Raw genomic sequence first — 23,370 nt, 5'->3', positions numbered from 1 at the left:
AGGTGGGAGGAGGCATATGTAGAACACAGTCAGTGGCCAGTGGGCCAAATGACCTGTTTCTGTGCTGTAAACTCAGTAGTTCAATCATTTTGGACCCAAAGATGGAAAAATATTGTATTTGTGTATCTCTCAGACTGCTCCGTCAATCACAATTTCCAATCACATGGAATTGGGTCGAATGTGTATTTGGAGAATAAGATGGGAGCATTTGTTGATATTGGGCTGACGGTCGGGTGTGCTGGGACATGACCTGGTGCTGCACTGGACCTTGCAGGCCAAGCCTACTGGCTTGGGAGAATTGTAGAATGGTTACAGCACCAAAGGAGGCCTTTGGGCCTGTTTTTGTCCGTATCGGCTCTCTGTAAAAGCAGTTCATCTAGTCCAACTTTCCCATCTTTTCCCCCCTTTCCCTGCAAATGTTTTTCTCTTCGAATAATTGTCAAATTCCCTTTTGAAAGCCATGATTGAACATGTCTCCACCACACACTCGGGCAGCTCAATCCAGATCATAATCACTCCCTGCGTAAAATTTTTTCGCATGTCACTTGAGGATGATCAAATTGAGGTGTGTAAGATGATTAAAGGAGTCAATAGGGCAGATAAAGAGAAACTATTTCCTGTGGTGATGGGAGTCCAGAACAAGCAAGACCAACATTAAACTTACAGCCAGGCCATTAGGGGGTGTTGTCGGGAAGCACTTTTTTACACAAAGGGTAGTGGAAATCTGGAACTCTCTCTGCAAAAACCAGTTGAGTTGGGTGTCATTTGAAAGTTTCAAGACTGAGATTGATAGTTTCTTGTTGAGTGAGGATGTTCAGGGTTATGGAACCAAGTTGGGTAAATGGAGTTAAGGTACAGATCAGCCATGATTTAATTGAATGGTGGAACAGGCTTGAGGAGCTGCATGGCCGCCTATTCCAGTACAGTGTAGACTGGGAACCGAACCGGAGGACCTTGTGCACTGTAGCACTGAGTGTCAGGATTCTTTGCAGAGTGAGGCATTGAGAGCGGCCTGTAAGGGTTAGGTTTAATCTCTCCACAATTTAAGACTGGTTAGTGGGAAGCACTTGGTTTGGGAGGGCAGGGAAGCTAGCTTTGCATTCCCAGCTTTTAATTCTGTTTATACTTATTGGTTGTACCCACTGACTGCCTTGAGTAAAGTGTTCACTCATCTCCTCCTAGTTACCATAACACAAAGAGTGTGATGATCTGCATTGGTATCACTGCCTTGGTCTGTCTCGCAGTCAGCATCTTCTCCTTCCAGACAAGGGTAGGTCAAACCTTTTTTTGTTCCCAGAACGTAGACTTCGCTGGCCAAGCTGTATTTGTTGTCCATTCCCAGCTGCCTTGAGGTGGTGGTCTTGGTACGACTGTGTGGCTTTGCCAGGCCACTTCAGAGGGCAGGAGTTAACCCATGAAGCTACTGAGGGAGCAGTGCGCTGGCGGGGAGGCAGCGCTGAGGGAGCGGTGCGCTGGCGGGGAGGCGGAGCTGAGGGAGCGGTGCGCTGGCGGGGAGGCCATCTTTGGATGAGACGTTAAACCGAGGCCCCTAAAACATTTCATTCTCCCAGCTCAGCAGCTCAGCATTCTTCTCTGAGCCAATATCAGTAAAAAAGATTTATTGCCCATTTAGGTCGATGCTGTTTCAAATCTTGTGCAGAAATGGTTGCCGTGCTTGGCTGCAGAATAGCAGTGACTGCACTTCAAAGATGCAGGGCCAAGTAGGGACTGGTATGCAGGGAATGGGAGCAGTCGGTGGGAGGGGGTCTGTGGGCAGGGAGGACAAAGATTTGCCTTGCACGGAATGGGAGAGATAGAGGCATCGCTGGACAGGGAATGGGAGGGGTCACTGGGCAGGGCGATAGGAGCATGGCGAGAGAGGGATCAGTGGGACGGATTGGAATGGTAGTAGTTCTGTTCTTTGAGCTGTGGTGATGAGCTCCTGCTGTCGGGTTTTAGCCCCTGCTGGGGTTTACTGTGGTGTGGATGCCATTAGTTGGGGAGATCCTCTTGTAAACTGTTGCTTTTCTTTTGCAGTTTGATTTCACCTCATGCCATGGTCTGCTGTTTGGACTGATGATGGTTTTGTTCATCACTGGGCTAATTATGGCATTCACCGTCCCATTCGGATATGTAAGTAAACATCTGACTTCGACATACCTCAGGGCATAAGTATGTCGAGGAAGATTACACAAAGAGGGAAGAAGATTAAAAACAGTGAAATGTTTCCACTTTTTGGTACAAAGGGAACAGACTCTGGATTATTACCAAAAAAGGCAAAGTTTGACATCTTTCTGCAGCAGGTTATTAGGACATTGAGTGCTTTACCTTGATTCATTTTCAGTGTGAACGTTGCTGGCAAGACCAGCATTTATTGCCCATCTTTAGATGCCATGGGAGGATTATGTTGGGTCATTGTTTTGAGCTGGTGGTAGTGATTTGACACTGGCCACTTCAGAGGGCAGGAGTTCTGACCGCTTCTGAAAAGCACTGGTATTCTTGGGAGCAGGAATGCCCAAGTTGGACTAAGATTGACCGATTTTTGTTGTTTCAGTGTTTCAATGGAAATTGAGCTCAGGCAGGTAAATGGACAGAATGATCTCTTTAATTTTCCTCATAACTGAAATCCCCAATCCCAGAAACATCATGGCTATTCACCAGTGCACCCTCTCTTCCTGTAATCATCATCGAATCATACAACACAGCTTGAGGCCACTCAGCCCATTCTGCCTGTGCTGGCTCTTTGAAAGAGCTGTCCAATTAGTCACATTCCCTCGCCCTTTCCTCATAGCCCTGCAGACATTTTAGAGTCAGTCATTTACGGCACAGAAGGTGGTGATTCAGCCCTTCAATTCCATGCCAGCTCTCCATGGAGCTATCCAGTCAGTCCCACACCCACTGCTCGATCCCCGTAGCCCTGAAAGTCTGTTTCCCCTCAAGTGGCCATTGAACTTCCTCTTGAAGTCATTGATTGTCTCCACTTCCACCATCCTTGTAGGCAGCGAGTTCCAGGTTATTACCACCCACTGCATTAAAATAAAAAGTGCTTCCTCGCATTCTCCCTGCATCTCTTGTCCCCCAAACTACCGAGTGCAAAGGAAGGTGGTTGTGGTTGTTGGAGGTCAGTAATCTCAGCTCCAGGACATCACTGCAGGAATTCCTCAGGATAGTGTCCTAGGACCGGCCATCTTCAGCTGTTTCACTAATGACCTTCCTTCAATCATAAGGTCAGAAGTGGGGATGTTTGCTGATGACTGCACAATGTTCACCATTCGCGACTCCTCAGATACTGAAACAGTCTGTGTAGAAATGCAGCAAGACCTGGACAATAGCCAGGCTTGGGCTGTTAAGTGGCAAGTAACATTTATTTATTTTTATTTATTTTATTTAGAGATACAGCACTGAAACAGGCCCTTCGGCCCACCGAGTCTGTGCCGACCAAGAACCACCCATTTATACTAACCCTACAGTAATCCCATATTCCCTATCACCTCCCAACACTAGGGGCAATTTACAATGGCCAATTTACCTATCACCTGCAAGTCTTTGGCGGTGGGAGGAAACCGGAGCACCCAGCGAAAACCCACGTGGTCACAGGGAGAACTTGCAAACTCCACGCAGGCAGTACCCAGAATTGAACCCAGGTGTCTCAAGCTGTGAGGCTGCGGTGCTAACCACTGCACCACTGTGCCACACACGTGCCAGGCAATGACCATCTCCAACAAGAGAGAATCTAACCATCTCCCCATGACATTCAACGGCATTACCATCGCTGAATCCCCCACTATTGACATCTGGGGGTTACCATTGACCAGAAACTGAACTGAACTGGAGTAGCCATATAAATACCGTGGCTACAAGAGCAGGTCAGAGGCTAGGAATCCTGTGGCGAGTAACTCACCTCCTGACTCCCCAAAGCCTGTCCACCATCAACAAGGCACAAGTCAGGAGTGTGATGGAATACTTTCCACTTGCCTGGATGGGTGCAGCTCCAACAACACTCAAGGAGCTCGACACCATCCAAGACATGGCAGCCCGCTTGATTGGCACCCCATCTACAAACATTCACACCCTCCACCACCGACGCACAGTGGCAGCAGTGTGTACCATCTACAAGATGCACTGCAGCAACGCACCAAGGCTACTCATGCAGCACCTTCCAAACCCACGACCTCTGCCACCTAGAAGGACAAGGGCAGCAGATGCATGGGAACACCACCACCTGCAAGTTCCCCTCCAAGCCACACACCATCCTGATTTGGAACTATATCACCGTTCCTTCACTGTCGCTGGATCAAAATCCTGGAACTCCCTTCCTAACAGCACTGTGGGTGTACCTACCTCACATGGACTGCAGCAATTCAAGAAGGCAGCTCACCACTACCTTCTCATGGGTAATTAGGGATAGGCAATAAATGCTGGCCTGGCCAGCGATGCCCACATCCCATGAAACAAATAACAAAAAACTTCCAATCTGTGTCCCCAACCCCTTGTACCATTAGTTAATGAACAGCTTTTCCTTGTCTAAATTATGAGGTTGGCATCCTTTCATCTACAAAAGATGATGGACACACAGCAAACAATCCATTAAGGTGGGGTGTCTTGGTGCACCATTGCTGATGGCTGCGAAGGCCAATCCTTGAGAGGTAGGTTCGACCACAAGTGCCACATGTGAAGCTGCCAAGTAAAGAGTTGTCGTTTTCAACATTGGTGACTGTTGCCCAGCTGCTGTAGCCACTGGTCGTTGTGGTAGCGCGCGCCCGTTGGCAGGATGTGTCGCCATTTCTCTCTTTTGCTAGCTAGTGACTCCCAGGTGCAATAGTCGACATTTAGGGCCTTCATGTCAAGTTTGCAAGCATCCTCGAAGCGGAGCTTTGGGCGCCCCACTGGTCGCCTGGCCCCGGCTACCTCACCATACAAGAAGGTCCTTGGGTATGCGACCGTCTTCCATCCTGCAGACATGTCCAATCCACCGAAGCCACCTTTATTTTTAGTGCTAACACACTTGGGAGCTCTGCCTTTGAGAGGATTGCGGCATTTGTGATATACCCATAATGCGACGCAGACGGTGAGGATGGAAATTATTGAGCTGCTTTTCCTGGTAGCTGTAAGTCACCCATGTTTCACAGCCGTACAGCAAGGTGCTCAGAATACAGGCCTCATAAACCGTCAGCTTTGTTCTAAGGGTCAGCTTGGTGTTATCCTGTGCGCGTTTCGCAAGTTGGCCAAAGGTGGTAGCTGCTTTCCCCGTGTGTATCGAACTCTGTGCCTTGGGACAGATTGTCTGCTACCTTGATAAGGTAATTAAAATTAATTAAAACCCTAATTAATTAATTAGTAGAGTAACTAAACCAGAGGGAGGAGATTACTGTATTTAGTTAGCATTTAATATTTATAGTAGAAATCTAGCACTAGGGACCATATAGTTAATTGTAACATAATTTAGTAAGGATTTAATAAGTATTTTAAATTAATAAAATTTAATGTCAGTTAGAGGGATAAAGTGCTTCATCTGTGAGATGTGGGAGGTCTGTGACGCTTCCAGCATTCCGGACGACTACATCTGCAGGAGGTGTACCCAGTTACCCATTGGTTGGAGCGGCAACTGGATGCACTTAGGAGCATGCAGGTGGCAGAAAGCGTCATAGACAGGAGTTTGAGAAGTGGTTACACCCAAGGTGCAGGCAGATAGATGGGTGACCACTAGAAGGGGCAGGCAGTCAGTGCAGGAATCCCCTGTGGCTATCCCCCTCTCTAACAAGTATACCGTTTTGGATATTGTTGGGGGGGATGGCCTATCAGGGGAAAACAGCAGCAGCCAGAGCAGTGGCACCACGGCTGGCACTGTTGTTCAGCAGGGAGGGACAAAGCGCAGAAGAGCTATAGTTATAGGGGACTCTATAGTCAGTGGCACAGATAGGCGCTTCTGTGGACGTGAAAGAGACTCCAGGATGATATGTTGCCTCCCTGGTGCCAGGGTCAAGGATGTCTCTGAACGGGCAGGGGGCATTCTGAAGGGGGAGGGTGAACAGCCAGAGGTTGTGGTACACATCGGTACCAACGACATAGGCAGGAAGAGTTTTCAGGTCCTGCAGGGGGAGTTTAGGGAGTTAGGTAGAAAGTTAAAAGGCAGGACCTCTAAGGTTGTAATCTCGGGATTACTCCCTGTGCCACGTGCCATTGAGGCTAGAAATAGGAAGATAGTGCAGCTAAACACGTGGCTGAACAGCTGGTGTAGAAGGAAGAGTTTCAGATATCTGGACCATTGGGATCTCTCCAGGGACAGATGGGACCTGTACAAGGAGGACGGGTTGCATCTAAACTGGAGGGGCACAAATATCCTGGCTGCGAGGTTTGCTAGCGTCACTCGGGAGGGTTTAAACTAGTGTGGCGGGGGGTGGGAACCAGAGCAGTAGGACAGCAAGTGAAATAAATGAAGGGGAACTAGTAAATAAGGCCAGTAAGAGGAAGAGCAGGCAGGGAGATGTTGCGGAGCACAGCGGGACTGGCGGTCTGAAGTGTATTTGTTTCAATGCGAGAAGTATAACAGGTAAGGCAGATGAACTTAGAGCTTGGATTAGTACTTGGAACTATGATGTTGCTATTAGAGACTTGGTTGAGGGAAGGACAGGATTGGCAGCTAAATGTTCTGGGATTTAAAAGCTTCAGGCGGGATAGAGGGGGATGTAAAAGGGTTGGGGGAGTTGCATTACTGGCTGAGGAGAATATCTCAGCTGTACTGCAGGAGGACACCTCAGAGCGGTCATGTAGCGAGGCAATATGGGTGGAGCTCAGGAATAGGAAGGGTGCAGTCACGATGTTGGGGGTTTACTACAGGCCTCCCAACAGCCAGCGGGAGGTAGAGGAGCAGATATGTAGACAGATTTTGGAAAGATGTAAAGGTAACAGGGTTGTAGTGGTGGGTGATTTTAACTTCCCCTATATTGACTGGGACTCACTTAGTGCTAGGGGCTTGGATGAGGCAGAATTTGTAAGGAACATCCAGGAGAGCTTCTTGAAACAATATGTAGATAGTCCAACTAGGGATGGGGCCGTACTGGACCTGGTATTGGGGAATGAGCCCGGCCAAGTGATCGAAGTCTCAGTAGGAGAGCATTTCGGGAACAGTGATCATAATTCCATAAGTTTTAAGGTACTTGTGGATAAGGATAGTAGTCCTCGGGTGAAGGTGCTAAAATGGGGGAAGGTTAATTATAACAATATTAGGCAGGAACTGAAGAACTTAGATTGGGGGCAGCTGTTTGAGGGTAAGTCAACATCTGACATGTGGGAGTCTTTCAAATGTCAGTTGATTAGAATCCAGGACTGGCATGTTCCTGTGAGGAAGAAGGATAAGTTTGGCAAGTTTCAGGAACCTTGGATAACGAGGGATATTGTGAGCCCAGTCAAAAAGAAAAAGGAAGCATTCGTAAGAGCTGGAAGGCTGGGAACAGACTAAGCCCTTGAGGAATATCAAGAAAGTAGGAAGGAACTTAAGCAAGGAGTCAGGAGGGCTAAAAGGGGTCATGAAAAGTCATTGGCAAACAGGATTAAGGAAAATCCCAAGACTTTTTATACATATATAAAGAGCAAGAGGGTAACCAGGGAAAGGGTTGGCCCACTCGAGGACAGAGGAGGGAATCTGTGTGTGGAGCCAGAGGAAATGGGCGAGGTACTAAATGAGTATTTTGCATCAGTATTCACCAAAGAGAAGGACTTGGATGATGAGTCTAGGGAAGGAACTGTAGATAGTCTGGGTCATGTCTTTATCAAAAAGGAGGAGGTGTTGGGCGTCTTGCAAAGCATTAAGGTAGATAAGTCCCCAGGGCCTGATGGGATCTACCCCAGAATACTGAGGGAGGCAAGGGAAGAAATTGCTGGAGCCTTGACAGAAATCTTTGTATCCTCATTGGTTACAGGTGAGCTCCCAGAGGACTGGAGAATAGCCAATGTTGTTCCTTTGTTTAAGAAGGGTAGTAAGGATAATCCAGGAAATTGTAGGCCGGTGAGCCTTACATCACTGGTAGGGAAATTATTAGAGAGGATTCTTCGGGACAGGATTTACTCCCATTTGGAACCAAATGAACTTATTAGTGAGAGACCGCATGGTTTTGTGAAGGGGAGGTCATGTCTCTCTAACTTGATTGAGTTTTTTGAGGAAGTGACGAAGGTGATTGATGAAGGAAAGGCAGTGGATGTTGTCTATATGGACTTCAGTAGAGCCTTTGACAAGGTCCTTTATGGCAGACTGGTACAAAAGGTGAAGTCACACGGGATCAGAGGTGAGCTGGCAAGATGGATACAGAATTGGCTTGGTCATAGAAGGCCGTGGGTAGCAGTGGAAGGGTGCTTTTCTGAATGGAGGTCTGTGACTAGTGGTGTTCCACAGGGATCAGTGCTGGGACCTTTGCTGTTTGTAGTATATATATAAATGAATTGGAGGAAAATGTAGCTGTTCTGATTAGTAAGTTTGTGGACGACACAAAGGTTGGTGGAGTTGCGGATAGTGATGAGGATTGTCAGAGGATACAGCAGGATATAGATCGGTTGGAGACTTGGGCGGAGAAATGGCAGATGGAGTTTAATCCGGACAAATGTGAGGTAATGCATTTTGGAAGATCTAATACAGGTGGGAAGTATACAGTAAATGGCAGAACCCTTAGGAGTATTGACAGGCAGAGAGATCTGGGCGTACAGGTCCACAGGTCACAAAGTGGCAACGCAGGTGGATAAGGTAGTCAAGAAGGCATACGGCATGCTTGCCTTCATCGGTCGGGGCATAGAGTATAAAAATTGGCAAGTCATGCTGCAGCTGTACAGAACCTTAGTTAGGCCACACTTGGAATATTCCGTGCAATTCTGGTTGCCACACTACCAGAAGGACGTGGAGGCTTTGGAGAGGGTACAGAAGAGGTTTACTAGGTTCCGAAGAAGGGTCACTGACCCGAAACGTTAACTCTGCTTCTCTTTCCACAGATGCTGCCAGACCTGCTGAGTGATTCCAGCATTTCTTGTTTTTGTTTCAGATTTCCAGCATCCGCAGTATTTTGCTTTTATTTTAGGTTTACTAGGATGTTGCCTGGTCTGGAGGGCATTAGCTATGAGGAGAAGTTGGATAAACTCTGGTTGTTTTCACTGGAATGACGGAGGTGGAGGGGCAACATGATAGAGGTTTACAAAGTTATGAGTGGCATGGACAGAGTGGATAGTCAGAAGCTTTTTCCCAGGGTTGAAGAGTCAGTTACTAGGGGACAGAGGTTTAAGGGGCGAGGGGCAAAGTTTAGAGGGGCTGTGTGAGGCAAGTTCTTTACACAGTGGGTGTGAGTGCCTGGAACTTGCTGCCGGGGGAGGTGGTGGGACCAGGTACGATAGTGACGTTTAAGAGGCATCTTGACAAATACATGAATAGGATGGGAATAGAGGGATATGGACCCCGGAAGTGCAGAAGGTTTTAGTTTAGACAGGCATCAAGGTCGGCGCAGGCTTCAAGGGCCGAATGGCCTCTTCCAGTGCTGTACTGTTCTTTGTTCTTGGGCCCACGATGACAGAATTTGCTAACCACTTCCAGTGGACTGTTATTTAGTGTGATCGGGATGAAGATGCGACACCTTGTCCAGTAATCATGGTTTTCTTGACTTGTCATCAAGGAGAACAAGGTACAGCGATGGGAGAGACAGTCCATGAGTCTTTGTAGCTGAGTTCCTGTGTGAGCGACCCGCGCTGCATCAGCATAGAGGAGTTGTCTGATCAGGCCGTAATGTGTTTTTTGGTCATTGCTTCAGCCTTGATGGATTGTCGAACTTGCTTTCTGACCTAGTGTGCAAATAGACTTCCATATCTGCAGGGGAGGTGAGGTTAGGAGCATGGAGAAAAAGATTCCCAACAGAGTGGTGGTGCTAGGACACAACCCTGTTTCACTCCAGTCTTCACTCAAACTGTCAGAAGTGTAGCCATCAAACTACAGTGCAATGCATTGAGGCCTGTCATAATCTTATACACTTCTATTAAATCTTTTCTCAATCTCTGCTGTTCTAAGGAGAACAACCCCAGCTTTTCCAACCTAACCTTGTAACTAAAATCCTCTATCCCTGAAACCTTTCTGGTAAATCTCCTCTGCACCCTCTTGAGGATCCTCACATCCTTCCTGAAGTGGACGCAATCCTCCAGTTGGGGCCTTACCAGAGCTTTATAAAGTTTCAGCATAACGTCCCTGCTTTTGTACTCAGTGTGTCTTTTTATGAAGCCCAAGATCCCATATGCTTTACTAACCACTCTCTCAATATGTTCTGCCACCTTCAAAGATCGATGCACATGAACCCCAGGTCCCTCTGTTCCTGCACAACTTTTAGAACTGTGCCATTAAGTCGATGTCTCTCCCTACTCCTTCTGCCAAAATGGGTCACCTCACATTTCTCTGTGTTAAATTCCATCTGCTACCTTTCTGCCCCTATTGCTAGGAACAGGTGCTGCCTGACCTGAGTATTTCCAGCACTTACTGTTTTTATTTCAGGTTTCCAGCATCTGCAGTATTTTGCAGTATTTACTATGACTCGTTTTCTGTTCTTAAGCCAATTTTTTTATCCAATTGGACATTGACCTTCCTATTCCATGAGCCTTTTATGTGGCACTTCATCAGAAGCTTTCTTAAAATCCATATAATTAAATATCCACTGCATTCCCTTCATCAACTTTCTCCGTTACTTCATCAAAGGATTTAATTGGATTAGTCACATGTTTTTTCTCGTTACTGCTGTTGCTTTTGCCAGTCACCTTAAATCGGTGTCCTCTGGTTCTGGATCCTTCTGCTAATGGGAACAGTTTCTCTCTATCTACTCTGTCCAGAATCCCCTTGATTTTAAACACCTTGATCAAATGTCCTGTTAATCATCTCTTCTCCAAGGACAAGAGCTCCAGCCTCTCCAATCTATCCACGTAACTGAAGTTCCTCATCCCTGAAACCATTCTCATGAATCTTTTCTGCACCCTGTCTAATGCTTTCATGTACTTCCTAAAGTGTGATGCCCAGAATGGGACACAATGCTCCAGTTGAGGCTGAACCAGTGTTTTATACAGGTTTTAGGGAGACGGTGGCATAGTTGTACTGTCACTGGACGAATAATCCAGAGGCCCAGGCTAATGTCCTGGGACACTGGTTCAAATCCCACCATGACAGCTGATGGAATTTAAATTTAATTAATTAAGAAAAAATCTGAATTGAAAGCTAGTCTCAGTAATGGTGCCATGAAACTATTATCAATTGTCATAAAAACGCATCTCGTTCGCTAATGTCCTTTTAGAGAAGGAAATCTGCCATCCTTACCTGGTCTGACCTACATGTGACTCCAGACCCACAGTAATGTGGTTGACTTTTAACTGCCCTCTGAAATGGCCTCGCAAGCCACTCAGTTCAAGGGCTGTTCGAGATAGGCAACAAATACTGGCCTTGCCAGTGACGCCCATATCCCATGAAAGAAGCAAAATGATTTGTGCACATCTTCTCCCAGGTTCCACTGCTCCTGCACCTCATTCAGAATTGTACGCTTTCTTTGGCATCTCCTTGTTGTTCCTACCAAAATGAATCACCTCACACTTCGCTGCATTAAATTTCATGTGCTACTTGTCTGCCCATTCCACCAGCCTATTTATGTCCTTTTGAAGTTTATCACTATCCTCCTCACAGTTCAAAGTTCTCATCCCTGTTACCATTCTAGTAAATCTCATTTTCTCCGCCACCTCCATGCCCCCCCGCAGCCCCCCACAAGACCTTGACATCCTTCCGAAAGTGTCGTGCCAGAATTGGACACGTTACTCCAGCTGAGGTGCCAAAATAAGAATTAATACTGAGACATAGGTAAAGAAAAGAAATATCATCTTAAAACAGTCTCCTGTGGTTACTGATCCTCCTACCAATGAAACCAATTCTCAATTACTCTCTCGAACCCCTTCCAGAGGATAACCACACACGAGGCTACTTGGGGCCTGACCAACACCTTATACAGTAGGGAGGAGTTGTGGAGTCACACCAGCACAGAAGGAGGCCATTTGGCCCATGGAGTCCATGCTGGCTCTCTGCAGAGCACTCCAATCAATCCCCTTTCCTCAAATAAAAGCAAAATACTGCGGATGCTGGAAATCTGAAACAAAAACAAGAAATGCTGGATTCACTCAGCAGGTCTGGCAGCATCTGTGGAAAGAGAAGCAGAGTTAACGTTTTGGGTCAGTGACCCTTCTTCGGAAATCCCCTTTCCTCACTTGATCCCCGGAACTCCGCAAGTTTATTTCCCTCGGGCATCCATCCATTTTCCATTTGAAATCATTCGTTGTCTCTGCTTCCACCACCCTCTTGGCAGCGAGATCCAGATCATTACCATTCACTCTGTAAAGGAAGTTCTTCCTCAAATCCCCCTGCACTTTTTCCCAAAACCTTCAATCTAAGCCCCCTAGTCCTGTACCATCAGCTAATGGGAACATTTTTCTTTGTCTACCTTATCTAAACCTGTCGCAATCTTATAAATCTCTATCAAATCTCCCCTCAATCTCCTTTGCTCCATGAGGAACAACCCCAGCTTCACCAACCTAACCTTGTAACTAAAATCCCTCATCCCTGGAATCATTCTGGTAAATCTCCTCTGCACCCTCTCAAGGACCGTCGCAGCCTTCCTGAAGTCTGGTGATCAGAACTGGATGCAATACTCCAGTTATAGAATCATAGAAAGTTTAAGGCACAGAAAGAGGCCATTTGGTCCATTGTGTCTGTGCCAAGCAAAAAAACGAGCCACCCAGTCTAATCCCACCTTCCAGTATTTAGTCCGTAGCCCTGCACTTGACAACGTGGATGTAAATGTAAGGGGCATGATCAGGAAGTTTGAAGGACAAAGATTGGCCATGTGGTAGATGGCTGTAGGCTGCAGGAAGCTTTCAATGGACTGTTAAAGTGGGCAGAGAAGTGGCAAATGGAATTCAACCTGGAGAAGTGAGGTGGTGCATTTGGGGAAGGCAAATTAATACATGATTAATGGGAAAATACTGAGGTGTCGAGGAAGTGAGGGACCTTGGCGTGTATGTCCACAGATCCCTGAAGGTAGCAGACACCTTTTAAATGAGTTGAGGGTTTCTGCCTCAACTACCCTTTCAGGCAATGAGTTCCAGACCCCCACCACCCTTTGGGTGAAAACATTTTTCCTCATCTCCCCTATAATCTTTCTACCAATTACTTTAAATCTATGCCCCTTAGTCACTCACTTCTCTGCTAAGGTAAATAGGCCCTTCACCCCCACTCTATCCAGGCCCCTGTACATTTCAATCAGATCTCCCCTCAGCCTTCTCTGTTCCAAGGAGAACAACCCCAGCCTGTCCAATCTTTCCTCATAGCTGCATTTTTCCAGTCCCAGCAACATCCTTGTAAATCTCCTCGGTACCCTCTCTAGTGCAATTACATCCAGAGCTGCACACAGTATTCAAGTTGTGGCCTAATTAATGATTTAGACAGTTCCAGCATAACCTTCCTGCTCTTGTATTTTATACCTTGCCTAATAAAGTGAAGGATTCCATATGCCTTCTTAACCACCTTTATCAACCTATCCTGCTACATTCAGAGATCTGTGGACATTCACTCCAAGGTCCCTTACTTCCTCTACACTTCTCAGTATTTTCCCATTAATCATGTATTCATTTGCCTTCCCCAAATGCACCACCTCACTTCTCCAGGTTGAATTCCATTTGTCACTTTTCTGCCCACCTTACCAGTCCATTGAAAGCTTCCTGCAGCCTACAGCTATCTTCCTTGCTGTCTGCCACACGGCCAATCTTTGTTCTTCGGACTTTTTGATCATGCCCCTTACATTTATATCCACATAGTTTATACATACACCACAAAAAGCAGGGGACCCAGTACTAAGCCTGCAGAACACCACTGGAAGCAACCCTCCAGTCACGAAAACACCAGTCAACAATTACCCTTTGTTTCCTGCCACTGAGCCAATTTTGTATCCACCTTGCTGCATTTCCCTGGTCCCATGGGATTTTATTTTTTTCACCAGTTTGCCATATGGGACTTTGTCAAAAGCCTTGCTAAAATTCATGTAGACCACATCAACTGCACTATTCTCATTAATCTTCATTATTAATTCTTCAAAAAATTTGATCAAGTTGGTCAGACAAGATCTTCCTTTAACAAATCCATGCTGACTAACCTTGATTAATCTGTCCCTTTCTAAGTGACAGTTAATCCTGTCTCTCAGAATAGATTCCAATAATTTGCCCACTACTGAGGTTCGACTGAGTAGCCTGAATTATATGGTCTATGCCTCGTTCCCTTTTTAAACAGAGGTACAACTTTAGCAGTTCTCCAATGTTCTGGCACCACACCTGTATCCAGTGAGGACTGGAGAATGATGGTCAGACCTTCCACTATTTCCCCTTTTTTTGACAGCCCGGGGTAAAGGCCTGCTTGGGTCTGCAAACAAGACCCAACCCGAGGCGGACCCAGCCCGAGTCCTTCCATTTTTTTCCCCGTGCCAACCTGACCATCAGTTAACTTATCTTCCATTTTTCACTTTGTTCCTTACCTGCGCTAACTTAAAATAACTAACAAACCACCTTTGAAGTCCAAAAAGTAAATTAACATCAGAGTCACTTACCTGAGGTGGTGATTGAGTGTGTCCGATCCAGCCCGGCCCGAGCCCAAATGCAGGACCCTGAAGTGCCACCCAACCCGAACGTGACACATGGCATCAGGTTCGGGTCGGGTAGCAGGCCTTTAGCCTGGGGTAAGTTTCATCCGGCCCTGGTGATTTCTCACCTTTTCAAGGATGCTAATCCCATTAATATTTCCCCTCTCCCCATGTTAATCACATCCAATACTTCTTCCTCCTTAACTATAATATCTGCATAATCCCCCTCTTTTGTGAAGACAGACGCAAAGTATTCATTAAGAACCATACCAACATCTTCCGGCCCTACACATAGGTTACCTTTTATGGGCTCTACTCTTAGCTATCCTCTTACTCTTAACGTATTGATAAAACATCTTTGGGTTGACCTGGATTTTGCTTGCCAATATTCTTTCATGCCCTCGCTTAGCTTTCCTGATTTCCTTTTTGATTTCACCCCTCCACTTTCTATACCCCTCTCGGCTTTCTCTGTATCGTACATAAGCTTTCCTTTTCTACCTTATCTTACCATGTAGGCTTCTTGACATTCATGGGGCTCTAGATTTGGCCGTCCTATGGTTTTTCTTTGTGGAAGCGTGTTTACTCTGGACCCCTTGGGTCTCCCCTTTGCCTCCCACTATTCTGACACTGATTTACCTTCAAGTAGATGTTTCCAGTCCACTTTTGCTAAGTCGCTCCTCAGCTTAGTAAAGTTGGCCTTGCCCCAATTGAGAACTCTAATTCCTGTTCTATCTCTGTCCTTTTCCATAATTGTTAAAACTTACTGAATTATAATCACTACCACCAAAATGCTCTCCCACTACCACTCCATCCACCTGCCCAGCTTAATTTCCTATAACTAAGTCTAAAACTCCACTCTCTCTTGATGGACTTCCTGCGCACTGGGCAGTAAAAGTTCTGCTGAATGCACCTCAAAAATTCTGCTCCCTCAGTTCCTTTCACATTAAAACTATCCCAGTTATAATTGGGGTAATTATGAAGTGATTGATGACTTTAATCCCTTATAGGGATGAAACCAAATCAATGAGTCTGTTTTAATTAAGTTCAAACTAGACAGATTCCTACAGACACTTTGGGTCTAAAGAACTGAACTAGTCTTCCCTCAAAGAAAGAAAACCAACAGAATATTACTGTCCTTCGGATAGCCTATTTTGTAATAATTATAGCTACGTCATAAATATCCTAGATATTATAAAGGTCTGGGAATGTCTCTTTAATACGTACCTCCCCACTGAAGGAGACAGTGAGGGCGTTCTTGTAGTTGTATACAGAATGCTACATGAGACGATTTATTAACTTAAATATTTATTGAAGAGTTGAACATGCTATACACTTTAAGTGGCTCAGTATCCTACAATATCAAAGATTACTAAGAGATCTAAAGCATAACCTTATTTCTAAAATAAAATCCAAAAGTTCAACCTTGATAATGTTACAGCAAAATATCTTACAAATATCCATAAAAATTTAAAGTAAACTGTCACCTTAAATTCCCCAAGTACTATAGGTTGAGAAATATTGATGAGGAATTCAATAATTTTGTTTTTTTGATTCAAAACTCTCGGGTTTATACTGTTTCTAATCGTCCCATCTTTTAGAATGTAGATGTTGCCTTTCTGTGTGTGTTTTTCATGCTTTTGATATCCATTTATTAAACTAAATAGTCGGGGGAGGGATCAGTTGCATGGAAAATTAGGAAGTCAAAGCTAAAGGAGAAGGTAGGAGTCCACGTTAGTGATGAGGCTGAATGTTACCAGAATATAAACGGTAGGGACAGAACGTGTGAACGTCATATTGCACCAAGGAATCGTACAAGAGTAGGGAAATTTGATAACAGAACAAACTTGAAGGCTTTGTATCTGAATGCACAAAGCATTCGGAATAAAATAAATGAGTTAACAGCGCAAATAAAGACGAACGGTATGATTTAATGATGATTACTGAGAAGTGGTTGCAGGGAAACCAGGTTTGGGAAATGAATATCCAAGGGTACTCAGTATTTCGGAAGGATAGGAAGGAAAAGGAGGTGGTGTAGTTTCCTTAGTAAAGGAAGCGATCAGTGAGAAATGATATAGGCACTGGAGATCAAGACGCAGAATCAGTCTGGCTAGAAATAAGAAATAGCAAGAGAAAGAAGACCCTGGTGGGAGTAATCTATAGGTCCCCAAACAGTAGTTCCGTAGTGGGGCACAGTATAAACCAGAAAATACTGGTGGCTTGTAAGAAAGGTACGGCAATGGGGGATTTTAATATGCATATAGACTGGATTAATCAAATTGGCAAGGGGAGCCTCGAGGGAGAGTTCATTGAATGTATTATTGTTTTTTGGAGCAATATGTTGCGGAACCAACCAGAGAGCAGGCTATTCTATATTTGGTATTGTGTAATGAGGTGGGATTAATTAATCTCATAGTTAAGGATCCTCGAGGGAAGAGTGATCATAGAATGCTAGATTTTCAAATTCAGTTTGAGGGCGAGAAACTGGAGTCCCACATGAGCATTCTGGAGTTAAATAAAGTTAATTACATAGGCATGAGGACAGATTTGGCCCTAGTGGACTGGGAAGGAAGACTAAATAGGTGTTGCTCCTGCTGGATTGAAATGTACAATGTTGGACATGTGAAGATGTCAAGGAGCTTACAGGTAAGATGAGGCAGAAGAGGAAAGCTTATGCCCGACTCAGAGAACTCAATACTACAGAAAGCTGAGAGAAGTATAGAAAGTGGAGGGGTGAAATCAAAATCTACTAGAGTTAGATTAGGGCCAATCAAGGATAGTAGTGGGAAGTTGTGTGTGGAATCAGAGGAGGTAGGGGAAGTGTTAAATGAATATTTTGCGTCAGTATTTACAGTAGAGAAAGAAAATGTTGTCGAGGAGAACACTGAGATTCAGGCTACTAGGCTAGATGGGATTGAGGTTCACAAGGAGGAGGTGTTATCAATTTTGGAAAGTGTGAAAATAGATAAGTCCCCTGGGCCAGATGGGATTTATCCTAGGATTCTCTGGGAAGCTGGGGAGGAGATTGCAGAGCCTTTGTCCTTGATCTTTATGTCGTCATTGTCGACAGGAATAGTGCCGGAAGACTGGAGGATAGCAAATGTTGTCCCCTTGTTCAAGAAGGGGAGTAGAGACAGCCCTGGTAATTATAGACCTGTGAGCCTTACTTCGGTTGTGGGTAAAATGTTGGAAAAGGTTATAAGAGACAGGATTTATAATCATCTTGAAAAGAATAAGTTCATTAGCGATAGTCAGCACGGTTTTGTGACGGGTAGGTCGTGCCTCACAAACCTTATTGAGTGTTTCGAGAAGGTGACCAAACAGGTGGATGAGGGTAAAGCAGTGGATGTGGTGTATATGGATTTCAGTAAGGCGTTTGATAAGGTTCCCCACGGTAGGCTATTGCAGAAAATACGGAAGTATGGAGTTGAAGGTGATTTAGAGCTTTGGATCAGAAATTGGCTAGCTGAAAGAAGACAGAGGGTGGTGGTTGATGGCAAATGTTCATCCTGGAGTTTAGTTACTAGTGGTGTACCGCAAGGATCTGTTTTGGGGCCACTGCTGTTTGTCATTTTTATAAATGACCTGGAAGAGGGTGTAGAAGGGTGGGTTAGTAAATTTGCGGATGACACTAAGGTCGGTGGAGTTGTGGATAGTGCCGAAGGATGTTGTAGGGTACAGAGGGACATAGATAGGCTGCAGAGCTGGGCTGAGAGATGGCAAATGGAGTTTAATGCGGAAAAGTGCGAGGTGATTCACTTTGGAAGGAGTAACAGGAATGCAGAGTACTGGGCTAATGGGAAGATTCTTGGTAGTGTAGATGAGCAGAGAGATCTTGGTGTCCAGGTACATAAATCCCTGAAAGTTGCTACCCAGGTTAATAGGGCTGTTAAGAAGGCATATGGTGTGTTAGCTTTTATTAGTAGGGGGATCGAGTTTCGGAGCCACGAGGTCATGCTGCAGCTGTACAAAACTCTGGTGAGATCGCACCTGGAGTATTGCGTGCAGTTCTGGTCACCGCATTATAGGAAGGATGTGGAAGCTATGGAAAGGGTGCAGAGGACATTTACTAGGATGTTGCCTGGTATGGAGGGAAGGTCTTACGAGGAAAGGCTGAGGGACTTGAGGTTGTTTTCGTTGGAGAGAAGGAGGAGGAGAGGTGACTTAATAGAGACATATAAGATAATCAGAGGGTTGGATAGGGTGGATAGTGAGAGTCTTTTTCCTTGGATGGTGATGGCAAACACAAGGGGACATAGCTTTAAGTTGAGGGGTGATAGATATAGGACAGATGTCAGAGGTAGTTTCTTTACTCAGAGTAGGAGGGGCGTGGAACGCCCTGCCTGCAACAGTAGTAGACTCGCCAACTTTAAGGGCATTTAAGTGGTCATTGGATAGACATATGGATGAAAATGGAATAGTGTAGGTCAGATGGTTTCACAGGTCGGCGCAACATCGAGGGCCGAAGGGCCTGTACTGCGCTGTAATGTTCTAAATAGGACAGTTGATGAGAAGTGGCAGATGTTTAAGGAGATATTTAGTTCCTCCCAACTAAAATATATTCCAGAGAGGAAGAAAGATTGTAAGAGGGGGAAAAAAAACATCCATGGCTAAGCAAGGAAGTTAATGGCAACATAAAGACAAACTAAGGCATACCATATTGCAAAGGCCAGTGGCAGGCTGGAAGATTGGGTAAATTTTAAAGATCAACAAAGGGTTACTAAAAAAGTAATAAGAGCAAAGGTAAATTATGAAAGAAATTAGCGCAAAATATAAAAACAGGTTGCAAAAGCTTCTATAAGTATATAAAAGGGAAGAGAGTAGCTAAAGTGAATGTTTGTCCCTTGGAGGATGTGACTGGGGAGTTAATAGTGGGGAACACATAAAAGGCAGAGACACTAAATCAGTATTTTGCTTCAGTTTTCACGGTGGTGGACACTAGTACCATCCCAATAGTAACAGGAAATACAGAGGTTATAGAAAGGGAGGAACTTAGAACAATCATCATCACTAGGGAAAAAGTACTGAGAAAACTATTGGGATTGAAGGCAGACAAGCTCACAGGACCTGATGGCCTACATCCTAGGGTCCTAAAGGAAGTGGCAGCGGAGATAGTGGATCCATTGGTTATAATATTCCAAAATCCCCTGGATGCGGGAAAGGTTCCAGTGGATTGGAAAAATGCTAATATAACACCCTTATTCAAAAAGGGAGGGAGGCAGAAAGTAGGAAACTATAGACCAGTTGGTTCAATATGTGTCGTTGGGAAATTGTTAGAATCCATTATTAAGGAAGTAATAACAGAACATTTAGAAAGTCAAACGCAATCCATCAGAGTCAGCATGGTTTTATGAAGGGTGTTTGACTAATTTGCTAGAGTTCTTCGAAGCTATAACAAGTGGATAATGGGGATTCTGTAGATGTAGTATATCTGGTCTTCCAGAAGGCATTTGATAAGGTGCTGCACAACAGGTTAATACACAAGGTAAGATCACATGGGGTTAGGGGCAATTTATTAGTTTGGATAGAGGATTGGCTAACCAACAGAAAACAGAGTCGGGATAAATGGGTACTTTCATGGTTGGCAAGATGTAACTAGTGGGGTGCCACAGGGTTTGGTCCTCGGGCCCCAACTATTTACAATCTATATTAATGACTTGGATGCAGGGATAGAAGGTACTATAGCCAGATTTGTAGATGACACTAAAATAGGTGGGATAGTAAGTTGCAATAAAGAAATAAATTTACAAATGGATATGGATAGATTAGGTGAATGGGCCAAAATTTGGCAGATGGAGTTTAACGTGGATAAGTGTGAGGTTATCCATTTTGGTCGTAAGAATAGAAAGGCAAATTATTATCTAAATGGAGAAAAAATTCAGAGGGATCTGGGTGTCCTCATGTATAAATCGCAGAATACGAGTATGCAGGTGCAGCATGTAATAAGGAAGGCAAATGGAATTTTGGCATTTATTGCTAAAGGAGTAGAGTATAAAAGGGAAGTATTGCTGCAACTGTACAAGGCATTAGTGAGACCGCACCTGGAGTACTGCATACCATTTTGGTCCCCTTACTTGAGGAGGGATGTAGTTACTTTGGAGGCAGTTCAGAGGAGGTTCACCAGATTGATTCCAGAGATGAGGGGTTTGTCTTATGAAGAGAGATTGAGCAGTTTAGGCCTTTACTCTCTCGAGTTCAGAAGAATGAAAGGAGATCTAATTGAGGTCGACAAGATGATTAAGGGGATTGACGTAGTAGATGTAGAGAGGATGTTTCCTCTGGTGGGGCAATCTAGAACAAGAGGTCATAGTTTTAGGATAAGGGGTAGCAGATTTAAAACAGAGATGAGGAGAAATTACTACTCTCAAAGGGTCGTGATTCTGTGGAATTCACTACCCCAGAGTGCGGTGGATGCCGGGACCTTGAGTAAATGTAAGGAGGAGATGGACGGATTTTTAATTAGTAAAGAGTTGAAAGGTTATGGAGAATGGGCAGGAAAGTGGAGTTGAGGCCAAGATGAGATCAGCCATGATGGTATTGAATGGCGGAGAAGGCTCGAGGGGCTGAATTGCCTACTCCTGCTCCTAGTTGTTATGTTATATATGGTCATATCGTTAGCTACCATTCCCACTTAATTTATTTGCTGGAAATTCCCTTCTCTTGAAGTTGGGGGCTTTTATCTGGTCAAAATGTTTTCAATTGGTTTTACTTGGCATCTGTTTTTGGAAGTACGATTTCATTTTGTAATTTATCATCTGTAATTGTCTTTTTTATGATACCTTGTATGTCTTCTTGAGTCAGTCTGTCTATATCACTAACACTATCAACTAATTAAGTTTATAGTTTTCAGTACTGACCTTGTATAAGATGTCTTGGTGTGTTTCATCTTCTAATTCCATTGTAGCAGAGACCTTGGAATGGATTTTTTTTTTAACTTAAAAGGTGCTTCTGGTTCACATTCTATTGTAACAGGGATGTTCATGGATTTTTAACTCCGCTCTTAAAAGGGTATTTCAGTGAGTCTTGAAAACTGACCATTTATTCAATCTGAAATTCTAAAAGCTATAATGTAATAATTATATCTAAATTCTACCTAATGAAGCCTGTTATACCTATGTTTCATCACAGTTAAAATCCCCTACTATTACTGCCCTATTGTTCTTGTACTTCGCTTTATTTGCTATACTCCTGGCATCGAAGTAGATACCCTTGAGCATTGCCAAACTCTTGATTTTCTACCCGTTGTTTCCTGTCTTCCAGACTCATCCATTAATTTTCCACCTTCCATTTTAATTTATGATTTTGTCCCAACTGAGTCTACCCTCAGGTCCCCATCCCCCTGCCAAATTAGTTTAAACCCTCCCCAACAACACTGGTAAAACGTCCCGCAAGGAACTCAGTCCCGGCTCTGTTCAGGTGCAACCCGTCCGGACTCTACAGGTCCCATCTCCCTCAGAGCCAGTCCCAAAGTCCCAGGCATTTAAAGCTCTCCCTCCTGCACCAAATTTCCAGCCACAAATTCATCTAACTTATCCTTCTATTCCAGTACTCGCGCGTGGTGCTGGGAATAATCTAGAGATTATTACTTCTGAGGTTCTGCTTGCTAATTTCTTACCTAGCTCAGTAAACTCTTTATGCAGGACCACATCCTTCTTCCTACCTATTTCTGTACCAATATGACTGCTGGCTGTTCATCCTCCCCACTCGGGATGCTCTGCAGCCGCTCAGTGACATCTTTGACCCTGGCACCAGGGAGGCAACACCATCCTGGATTCATGTCTGCAGCCACAGAAATACCTGTCTGTTCCTCTATCAAATATCCTATCACTATCGCTCTTCCCGTCTTCCTTGTGCCCGCCTGTGCAGCTGAGCCACCCATGGTGCCATGGCCTTGGCTTTGGCTGCACTGCCCAGATGAATCATCATCTTCCTCCGTATTCAGTACTGAATACCTGTTGGAAAGTGAGATGCACTCAGGGGTCTCCTGCACTACCTGCCTTTTTCTTCTTGACTGTCTGGAGGTCTCCCATTCCCTCTCTCCCTGCATACTCTTAAGCTGTGGGGTGACCACATCTATGAACATGCTGTTCACGAATCTCTCAACCTCACGGATGCGCCTCTGTGTCGCCAGCTGCTGCTCAAGTTCTGAAACCCAATGCTGCTGCTACTAATATGGATAACCCTACCAATAGTAATAAACCTTTCCAATATTACCTTATTACTGCTAATACTAAACTTTACCAAAACTAATCTTCCTTACCACTATTAATATACCCCATCGATACTAAAACATTAACAGTTGGGGCCTAACCAAAGCTTTATAAAGGTTCAACATAACTTTGCTGCATTTATAACTCAGTATCTCTATTTATGAATCCCAAGTTCCCATATGCTTTGCTAACTGCTCTCTATTTCCTGCCACCTTCAAATATCTGTACATGTGACCCTCTGTTAAGGCCTGCTCGGGTCAGGGAAAAAAAAACCAACCCGATCCCGACAGAGCCACATCCAACCCGGCCCGAGTCCTTCCATTTTTGCCTGAGCCCGTCCCGACCACCGGAATGTTCACTTTACTTACCTTCCGATTCCGCATCCGTTTTTACTGTTTCAGTTTGTGCAGATAAGTAACAAAAACAGTAATTGGACTTGAAAGGTTATTTAAAAAGATGAAGATTGGAGCCACGAAGTCAGTGATTGTGTA

At 44.8% G+C, this 23,370-nt stretch overlaps 1 protein-coding gene across 1 annotated transcript in view; it reads left to right on the top strand.

Moving 5' to 3' along the window:
• The window catches only part of faim2a (Fas apoptotic inhibitory molecule 2a), a 101,841-nt gene that overhangs the window by 66,036 nt on the left and 12,435 nt on the right, over window positions 1-23,370 (top strand). Inside the window, exons 9-10 of the mRNA XM_068031061.1 lie at window positions 1,183-1,270; window positions 2,038-2,133. Coding sequence (XP_067887162.1) covers window positions 1,183-1,270; window positions 2,038-2,133 — 184 coding nt within the window. The remainder of the gene's footprint in view (window positions 1-1,182; window positions 1,271-2,037; window positions 2,134-23,370) is intronic.

The sequence above is a fragment of the Heterodontus francisci genome, chromosome 5 (assembly GCF_036365525.1).
Source record: "Heterodontus francisci isolate sHetFra1 chromosome 5, sHetFra1.hap1, whole genome shotgun sequence".
Classification (NCBI taxonomy): domain Eukaryota; kingdom Metazoa; phylum Chordata; class Chondrichthyes; order Heterodontiformes; family Heterodontidae; genus Heterodontus; species Heterodontus francisci.
Note: the sequence above shows the minus strand (reverse complement) of the source record. Positions and strands in the feature narration are given on the sequence as shown.